The 11,233-nt window shown below is 32.5% G+C and overlaps 1 protein-coding gene across 1 annotated transcript; it reads left to right on the forward strand.

Annotated features, from left to right (window-relative positions):
* Positions 1-3,059: 3,059 nt before the first annotated feature.
* LOC134727998 (E3 ubiquitin-protein ligase TRIM71-like) lies at positions 3,060-4,508 on the forward strand. The gene has a single exon (XM_063592398.1). It carries the CDS (start codon positions 3,060-3,062, stop codon positions 4,506-4,508), a length of 1,449 nt encoding a protein of 482 aa, XP_063448468.1.
* The last annotated feature ends 6,725 nt before the right edge of the window (positions 4,509-11,233 follow it).

The raw sequence follows: 11,233 nt of genomic DNA on the forward strand, positions 1-11,233 counted from the left end.
ATAAACATTTGTTTTGTAGTGAAAAATCGTTTGGCAAGAATATTCAATTCGTGTGATTTATTTTTAACCAGGAAGTGTAACATGTGTAACTACATGTAGGTGGATAACAGCGCCACGTAGTGTTTAAAATCGACAAACATCACACAGTTGTTAACGTTGTTTTGTCTTCAAAAACCAGTATTTCAAGTTAAACAGTATAACCGTCGTGGTTTTATTCTTAATCGGTATACTTTACGTAAATAAATCAGGTATGTTTAATTATAGTTTTGCAATGGTTTTTTTTTAACGAAGAGATAAACAATGCTAAACTAGCTTATGTAGATACGATTAAAACCGAAAGTAAACAATCCTTTCTTTATTGCGTTTCTGTTATGCTAGTCACATGTTACTTTAAAATATTTCTGTTTTGTAAAACAAATTAATTTGGTTTCAAATGGATAGTAAGTTTTTTTTTCTCTAATACTTCTTTATGTAATTAATATGCAAGTAAAAATCACTGTTAGCGAAGTGCGAATCGTTAAAACGGTCGACATCGCTGGTTTTGGATTTTTTTTTTACTTTTAGACTTTACGTAAACCAATCAGGTATGTTTTCTTAGTTTTGCAATGATTTTTTTGAAGAAGAGCTAAACTAGCTCAGGTAGATATGGTTCAAACCGAAAGTAAATACTTTAACAACATTTTCTTTATTCCGTTTCTGTTTACCTAGTCACATGTTATTTTGAAATATATCTGTTTTGTGAACAAATTAATTTGGTTTTAAATGGATAGTAATTTTTTTTTATCTTATACTTCTTTATGTAATAGATATCCAAGTAAAAATCACTGTTAGGGAAGTGCAAATCGTTTAAGGTAGATTGATGGTATACCGCTATCTTGGATTGTACAATCCCAGTACAAATTCGGTATAGTTATTTGCCAAAATCTGCAAATTCGGAGACAGATTTGCAATTTAATGGTTAGACTGTTTATTTATATTAAGAACACTTGATGATTTATTGTATAATTGAAGATATTTAGACAAACATCTTTTTTTCGGGGGTTTTAGAATCATTTTTTTTTCAAATGAGCCATTTAAGGTAAGATAACTGTTTTAGTAAAAAATTATACTGGACTAATAGAGAATTTTTTTATTTTTAATTGTAGCAAAACAACAAGTTCGGTGACATCATTTTTTCTTTTTCTTTTCTTAAAGCATTTAATAAAACCTATCTTCTCACAATTTATTTCAAAATTCTATCTCATAGAATTTTGTTTATGCACACAAATATGTTTTTTTCAGGAACAATCTAACCAAATTTAGGCAATTTTCAACGAAGTATAGCTTGAAAAATGCCACGGTGACCCATACTTTTTATTATATTTTTGAAAAAAGCATGGTAAAATATTCATTTTTGCAAATTATAAGAAAACTCTGTCTCAAAAAGTATATACTTATGATCTACCTTAAACGATCGCATTGCTAGTTGTTTGGTAAATGTTCTACTTTGAGCAAAGAAAAGGTTAACTAGAAATTTACATGAAATGGTTGCTGTGTTGTAATGATTTGGTCTACCAACTGTTTTGATTCCCGCGTCACTGTTGAGTCTTATGTAGACGTCAAGCGCACATAGTGCATAAAACAATACGCTACGGTGTCTCTAATAAAATTTGTGTTTTGAATCGATTATTTTTTGTAGTTTAAATAATGTTTTGAAATATAAAAAAACACTAGATATGAAAAAGCCTAAGCAAAAATTATAATACAACACTATATGTATGTGCTAATTTTCCATGAAACAATAAGCTCATTATTCCAAATGTATATCATACCATTCCCGATCCGATTGCAACATTTGACTACCTTATCTATTTATATGCCACCGCTGTAGTAGGGGGCATTACAGTTTACACTTGTACGTCTGTACTCAAGAAATGGTTTTCGTTCATCTATTTTAGTTTGCCTCATCCAAGTGTTAGGAAACTTATACACGATGATAATTACCACAAAAAAAAAGATCACGTTTGAAATTGGGTTGCGTCACTTTCACCTTTCGAGAGTTATTACCCTTTAGAAAAGGACAACAAATGCTTAATGTTTCGTTTCCGTCCTCTAACGTTTTGTTCATTCAAATGTTAGGAAACTTATAACATTGCGTATTGCTACACCAATTAGATCAAGTCCACATTATGGAATCGTCAATTTCGCCTTCTTGAATTTATCCCCTAATAACATTATATAAAATCAAGCAGGGGCATCATCTGTGTCCCATGGACACATTCCTCATTTTAATGTTGTGTTTCTGTTGTGTCGTAGTTCTCCTAGGCCTCTTATATTTGATGTTTTCCCGCTGTTTTAGTTAGATTTGTTTTTTTCTCATTCAATTTATGAATTTTGAACAGCGGTATACTACTGGTGCCTATATTTACCTTAGCCGTATTTGGTACATGCAACTTTTTTTTTTTTTAGAATTTTCGGTCCTCAATGCTCTTCAACTTTGTACTTGTTTAGGCTTTCTATCTGTTTTGAGCATCATTAAGTAGTCTATTGTAGACGAAACGCGCGTCTGGCGTTTCATATTATAAGCCTGGCACCGCCAATAACTATTTTGTCTGAATCAGTTGTTGTCACATTTGAATGTACTCAAACATCTCCAACCTTGAATTTAAGTCAACATGACGTCTAGGTTATGAAACAGTATCGAGTACGGAACTTAAGCTTTTGTAGTGTTTGTCTAAAATCATTTCGATCTTATAACATAAAAATGGACAATTAGGCAATGGTCGGGGTCTATCGCATCTTATTATAAATTGACTTTTTGACACATTCCCCATTTCCATTCTCAATTTTATTAAAGTTCAATGAAGTTGTTGTGACACAATCCTTGTCGTCTATGGATCATTTAACATTGATTTGTTCTAACATAAACAAAATTCTAGGTACAAAATCGCATGCAGGATTAATTTTTCCTCTAATGTTACTACTGCTCAGAGAAACTTGCTTGAATACAGAAAATCTCGAAAAAATTTCGATTTTGAGAATTAAAAAAAAATATAACATATATTTGTAGAAGTTTTCCTATGGCATCAGCTAGTTTCTGTGATCCTTGCTCTGAAGCTGATAGGTCTTTAACAGCAACAAAGTATTGCTCAGACTGTGAAGAAAGACTTTGTACAGACTGTGCCGTATCTCATTGTCGATTGAACGCATTTAAATCTCACCATGTTATTGACGTGTTGTCAATCGGCACCAATACTCTGATATCTACGAAAAAAAACTGCCACGTCCATTCAGATATGCTGTCGGATTATTTCTGCACAGACCATGAGATCGTATGCTGTAGAGCCTGTATTTCCAATGAACACTGGGTTTGCAAGAACGTACTTCCAATGGAACTTGCCTCGAAAGATGTTAAAAAGTCTGCACTGTTTAATGATGTTATGGAAGACATGACGCATCTTATTACAACATTTAATGCTTTAAACGATAACAGACAGTCGAACTTACAATCAATAGAGAAATGTAAACCAGCAGTAACTAAGCAAATCGCAGCATGGAAATCAAAATTGTTGAAACAAATTGACGAGTTGGAACATGAACTAACTGTCAGTTTTTCATCTCTGCAACGAAAACATGAAATGGAAATCAACAAGCAAAAGCAAGAAATATCACAAGTCTTGGTCGATGTTATAGAAAATAAGAACGAAATGAATTTTTTGAGAGAACATGGATCAAATAATCAGCTCTTTATATATTTGCATCAACAAGTAGCAAATATTCATAGCGCCGAGGCCAAAATTCAGGAGATGGTATTCAATTCACAAGAAATTGATATAACCTTTAATGAAAAGAAAGATGTCAAGCTTTTAGAGTATGTTCAACCAAGTCAAATTCAATACAAACCAAGGAAATTTCAACAGGCCCAGATAATTGCAGCACCAATGAAACGCATTGTAGGGTTTGAGAGGGATACTGAAGTAAAACTTAAAACTAAGGTGAACTATGCTCTTCGATCTGTATCAATAACAAATGATAATAAACTACTCCTCACTAATCCTTCGTCAGCAGAACTGAAAGTGTATGTCTACAGAGACTGTAAAGATTATGAGACAGAGATAACAATGTCATCTCGACCTTTTGATGTTGCTGTGATACCCGGAACAGACAGAGCTGTTGTTACCTTGCCCGACGAGAAGTCTATACAATTTATAAACACCACAACGATGACAAAGGACAACAAAGTTGACGTTGGATTTACATGTTATGGTATCACTGCTGGAGGAGACAGAATATACGTTGGTGGTGAAGGTGGTTATATCAAAACATTAGACAACAATGGAAAAATTCTAAAAACAATTCAACAAGGAACTGATTATATCATTTTCATGGTATACAATAATTTACATGATCAATTAATTGTTAGATGTCGTGACAAACTATTTTGTGTCCAATTGGATCGAACACTTATACACAGTAAATATGTTTCCGGAGTAGCAGGCGTAGCACTTGACCGACAGGGAAACATATAGTTTGGCGGTTCTGAGACCAGCATTATACAGAGAATATCATCAGATGGAAACAAATGTAAAGAAATGCTGAATAAAAACAATGGCATAAGCGGTCCTTATTGAATGTGTTTTAACAAGGAATTTACAAAACTCTTTGTTATTAATAACGATTGCAAGTCCGTATATGTATACAATTGCAAGTAAATGTTTGATATGAGAACTATAGTCAACTCGAAAATCTCACCGAACATCCCAATGATTGTCGTTCCGAAGTACTTAAGTATTCAACACAAATATCGATTGAAAATAAAACAATCAAGATCAAATGGATACAATTAGGACGTCAGAGCGGAAGAAAACGTGTGTTTCCAGTGTGACTTAATCATGTTAATATGTATTTTTATTTTTCTTGTACTTGTCATCCTATTGTTTAAAACGAAATAATCAATGTTCTATTCAAAAATTATTTTTTAATACGAAAACAGTTTAAAATATTAAAAGTCAATTGTTTATAAACAATTGATAGGTCTTTCCTTTTTTCTTTTATTAATTGCCTTCTTAGTTTAAAAAATATATGGTTTCTAAGGACTTTTATGTTCATAACAAGTGGTTGCTAAGGACAAAAATCATTCATAAGGATAAACATATTACTGTTAGTATTAAAAATGTCATATGTACTATTCATAGTATTTAAAGTTAAAAAAATAAGTGATTGTTAAGGACTTATATGTCGTTGCTAGGGACAAAAATGTCATTTCCAGTATTAAAAATTTCATATTTATATTATCCATAGCCTTCTAAGTTCAAACATATATGGTTGCTAAGGTGTTTCATGTCGTTGCTAGGGACTTGACCTCTGACCTTGACCTAACTTTGTAGATCTTATTATGCTGATCATTATTGCAATTCAAAGTTTCTTTCTATCTCTAACCACTTTTGGGTTATAAGCAAACAATCATCATTTCGGACCCCAAAAACAGTTTTGGTGCCCTAGATCCATAACAGTTGGTCCAATGATTTTAAACCCACATAACAAATGTAGATCTCAACAAGACACACATTTCCTCCGTTACATTCTATCAGCCATCTTTTACGGTTATTTAGGAAATCCGATAACAAGCTAAGGTCAAAATCTAGGTCATGACCTTGACCTTTGACCTTAGGTCAATTTTCATGTCCATGTCAATTAATGATCATTGGTGATGATCCTAGGTGGCTACAATTTACAGTTTCTGAGTTTCAGTGGCCAACCGAAATTTGTTAATTTTCAAAGGGGCATAACCCTACCAATGAGTCGTTGAATCTTTTCGATTCAAATGTAGCGAAGCACAAGGGTCTGTTCCTGAACAAATTCCACCCTTTGTTTTTTTTCTACCTATTATGGTTATGGAGTTAGAATGATAACAAGGTTTTTGGTGTTAGGGGAGATAACTCCTATAAAGGAAATGTTACGGGGTCGTGCCCTCACCACAAGATAGCTTTTGGTCAACCGATACTAAATACCTAATATCATTTCAACATGTCGCGTACTTTTTTTGGGAAATTTCGTTAAAATTTGGCGGAAAGAATAATAATAATAATTAAACTGTCAATTGTTCTTGAACAATTGAGAGGTCTTTCCTTTTGTAATGTAAAATACAGGTTCCAATAGACGTAGAATGTATTGAAAAGCTTTATTACACAATAAAAACCCTTTCAATAAGGTCAAAAACATATAATCCGCTATTTGGGACATGACCTTGACCTTTGACCTGTTGACCTTTATCAAGGTCAATAGTCCCCAATGTCCTGAACATTTTGCACTATTTACTATTTCTGTAAGTATAATAGTTTTTGAGATATCCAATAAAAAGTGAAAGGTCAAAGGTCAAGGTCAACCTTAAAAAGCTTTAAAACACACTAAAAATCCTTTATATTAGGTTTAAAAACACTCAATTCGCTATCTGGGACTTGACCTTGACCTTTGACCTTTGTCAAGGTCATTAGTCCCCAATGTCATTGCTGAAGACCCCATGGGCCTAGGACCTTTGGTTATATAGTAAAACCTGATTTTGTCTTACCAGAAGCCTAAAACAGGGGTTATGCCCCTTAAAAAAAGGTCAAATCTCTTCGGTCAAAATGTAACAAAGTTGCGCCGTAATGACCCAAACATTTTCCACTATTTAAAACTTCTGTAAGTATAATAGTTTCTGAGATTATCCCATAACAAGGTGTTAGGTCAAAGGTCAAGGTCAACATACAAATTTGACCTTGAGGTATTTTTCAAAGATACATGTAATGATGATGAATGGTAAAGATCCTAGGTGTCTACGACTTACGGTTTCTGAGTTTTGGTGGTCAACCAACACCGGTTAATTTTCATAGGGGCATAACCCTACTAATGAGTCGTTGAACCGGGGTCTGGTCCTGAACAAATTTCACCCTTTGTTTTTTTTCTACCTATTACGGTTACGGTGTTGGAACGATAACAAGGTTTTTGGGTTTCGGAGGGATTACTCCGAACCGACAAAATATTTCGACTAATAGGGTGAGTTCTGGATAGGTATTCATGACACTAATACAAGGTGTGAACATGAAAGCGACACGTCTTACGGTTAAGGCTGCTAACTTTGTCAAAGTTTGGCGGAAGAATAATAATAATAAACAGAAGAAATACAGTAAGGTCTTTCCCTTTTGAAAAAGGAAAGACCTTAATTAAAAACCAATTGTTCAGAGAACCATTGATGGTCTTTCCACCAGTAAGGATCTTTTTTTATATGAAAATATTAAAATTAAAAATTTGGTTTTAAATGTCAATTGAACCGTCAAATGACAGCTTATTGAACGTTGATTCCAAAAATGTATGGTTTCTATGGAAAAAGATATAGATAAGGGAGATAATTGTTAACTTCCGGTTCAAATGACGTAATTTCCGGTATAGTTTGATAGTTTAATTGACACTGATTCCAAAAATATATGGTTCTTTATACTTTTACATTTATTTAGAACAAAAAATAGCTACTTCCGGTAAACAAAAGGTCACTTCCGGTTGGCTTTTACAAGGTCACATTGCTTGCAACCTATTGCAAAAAGTCCCATGTCTTTATCATGTATACATATGAGGTAAAAGCAAAGGTCAAAATCTAGAACGTTAATTTTGCCAATGACCTTGAGCTCAATTTCAAGGTCATCAACCAAGGACCTCAAATCAAAAGACTTTAGTCCTCTACTTTATATTGTTTATGAGTTATATTACCATATATATGATATTAGATATAAAAAGGGGGAAAACTCACGTCAAATGTCTACGTACCCTTTCGACTAAAATTTATGTGTTACTACATGTCGTAACTAACAATTTTATGAAAATATTTTGTCAATATCTTATATGATTTCTGAAAATAAGAGATACATGTAACAAGCCAAAATCAAAATTTTGATCATGACCTTGACCTTTGACCTTGAACTCATTTTCAATTTTTTGGACCAAGGACCTCAAAACAAAAGACCCTAGGCCTTTAACACTTATGCTTTTCCAGTTAAAATTGCATATCACTTATATCAAATATAAAAGGGGAAATAACTCTCATATGGAGTCTCCGTATAGCTTCGGTCAAAACAAATCAAATCATCCTGAGGATATAACAAGCAATTTGGTAAAATAAATTTGTCGGTTTCTTATACGGTTGCGAATATTAAGCGATCACAAGAAAAACAGTGTTCGGGGAGATAACTCTTACATTGAAAAGATTTTGGTTACGCGGTGTCAGTTTCAAAAGCGTATTAATTGCTCGATATCATATACCATATATCTAAGCGACATCTTGTGAAACAAAAAAATTGCGAAGGATCAAAAAGTTGGCGGAAGAAAAAAAATAATAATAATAATAATTAAAAACCAATTGTTCAAAGAACAATTGAAGGTCTTTCCACAAGTAAAGATCTATTTTATTATCAAAATATTAACAATCAATCTAAAATGTCAGTTCCTATGACTTTATAATGTATAAATATGAATTTAAAGCAAAGGTCAAAATCTAGAACATCCTATTAACCCTTGACCTTGACCTCAATTTCAAGGTCACCAACCAAGGTCCTCAAATAAAAAGACCCTAGGTCTGTAATATGTATGGTAAATGAGTTATATCACTTTAGGCATGATTTTAAATATAAGATGGGCGAAAACTCTCATTTATTGTTTACGCACCCTTCCAACCAAAATTTTTAAGTTACAACATGTCGCAACTCACAATTTAGTAAAAATAATTTGTCAATATCTTTCACGGTTGTTGAAAATAAGTGAAAAGAAGCCAAAATCAAAATTTAGAATATGACCTTCACCTTTGACCTTGACCTTATTTTCATTTATTTGGACCAATGAGCTTAAATCCAAAGACCCTAGGACTATATCACTGATGGTTTACTAATTAGAAATGCATATCACTCATATCAAATGCATAAGGGGAAATAACTCTCATATGGAGTCTCCGGATAGCTTCGGTCCAAATGAATATCCTAATCCTGAAGAAATAACGAGCAATTTGGTAAAATAAATTTGTCGTAATCTTTTACGGTTGCGAAGGAGTAGTGGCCACAAGAAAAACAGTGTTTGGGGAGATAACTCTTACAACGTAAAGTATTTTGTTACGCAGTTGTAAATTTTTAAAGCGTATAAACTATACGACATCATATTCCAAATATCTAAGCGACATCTTTTGAAACATCAATACAACGCAAGAAAAAAATTTAGGCGGAAGAAAAAAAAAAAAAAAAATAATAATAATTAAAAACCAATTGTTCAGAGAACAATTGAAGGTCTTTCCACTAGTAAAGATCTATTTTGATATTGAAATATGAAAAATCAGTTTAAAATGTTAATTCCTATGGCTTTATGATGTATTAATGTGAATTTAAAGCAAAGGTGAAAATTTAGAACGTCCTATATACCTATGACCTTGACCTTAATTTCAAGGTCACAAACCAAGGACCTTAAATCAAAAGACCCTAGGTCTTTAATATGTTTGGTTAATGAGTAATATCACTTTACACATAATTCTAAATGTAAGATGGGCAAAAACTCCCATTTATTGTCTGCGCACCCTTTCAACCAAAATATACAAGTAAGGACATGTCGCAACTAACAATTTATGAAAAATTATTTGTCGATATGTAATACGGTTTTTGGAAATTAGTGAAAATAAGCCAAAATCAAAATTTAGAATATGACCTTGACCTTTGACCTTGACCTCATTTTCATTTTTTTTTACCAAGGACCTCAAATCTTAATACCCTAGGTCTCTATCACTTATGGTTTACTTGTTAGAAATGCATATCACTTGAATCAAATGAAAAAGGGGGAATAACTCTCATATGGAGTCTCCGTAAAGCATCGGTTCAAATGAATATCCTAATCCTGAAGATGTAACGAGTAATTTGGTAAAATAAATTTGTCATAATCTTTTATGGTTGCGAAGGAGTAGTGGCCACAAGAAAAACAGTGTTAGGGGAGATAACTCTTACACTGTAAAGTATTTTATTTTGTCGTTGTAAATTTTTAAAGCGTATAAACTATATGATATCATATTTCAAATATCTAAGCGACATCTTTTGAAACCTCAATACTACGCAAGAAAAAAAAAAAAAATTAAAAACCAATTGTTCAAAGAACAATTGAAGGTCTTTCCACAGGTAAAGATCTATTTTATTATCAAAATACTAAAAATCAATCTAAAATGTCAGTTCATATGACTTTATAATGTATAAATATGAATTTAAAGCAAACGTCAAAATATAGAACATCCTTTTAACCTTTGACTTTGACCTCAATTTCAAGGTCACCAACCAAGGACCTCAAACAAAAATACCCTAGGTCTGTAATATGTATGTTTAATGAGTTATATCACTATAGGCATGATTTTAAATATAAGATGGGCGAAAACTCTCATTTGTTGTTTACGCACCCTTCCAACCAAAATTTATAAGTTACAACATGTCGCAACTCACAATTTAGTAAAAAGAATTTGTCAATATCTTTCACGGTTGTTGAAAATAAGAGAAAATAAGCCAAAATCAAAATCTAGAATATGACCTTGACCTTTGACCTTGACCTTATTTTCATTTTTTTGGACCAAGGACCTCAAATCTAAAGACCCGAGGCCTATATCACTGATGGTTTACCAGTAAGAAACGCATATCACTTATATCAAATGCATAAGGGGAAAAAACTCCCATATGGAGTCTCCGGATAGCTTCGGTCCAAATGAATATTCTAATCCTGAAGATGTAACGAGCAATTTATTAAAATAAATTTGTCGTAAACTTTTAAGGTTGCGAAGGAGTAGTGGCCACAAGAATAACAGTGTTTGGGGAGATAACTCTTATAACGTAAAGTATTTTGTTACACAGTTGTAAATTTTTAAAGCGTATAAACTATATGACATCATATTCCAAATATCTAAGCGACATCTTTTGAAACATCAATAATACGCAAGAAAAAAATTAAGGCGGAAAAAAAAAATAATAATAATAATAATAATTAAAAACCAATTGTTCAGAGAACAATTGTAGGTCTTTCCACTTGTAAAGATCTATTTTGATATTGAAATATGAAAAATCAGTTTAAAATGATAGTTCCTATGGTTTTATGATGTATTTATATGAATTTAAAGCAAAGGTCAAAATCTAGAACGTCATATTAACCTATGACCTTGACCTCAATTTCAAGTTCACAAACCAAGGACCTTAAATCAAAAGACCCTAGGTCTTTA

This window comes from Mytilus trossulus, chromosome 8, assembly GCF_036588685.1.
Source record: "Mytilus trossulus isolate FHL-02 chromosome 8, PNRI_Mtr1.1.1.hap1, whole genome shotgun sequence".
In the NCBI taxonomy this organism is placed as follows: Eukaryota; Metazoa; Mollusca; class Bivalvia; order Mytilida; family Mytilidae; genus Mytilus; species Mytilus trossulus.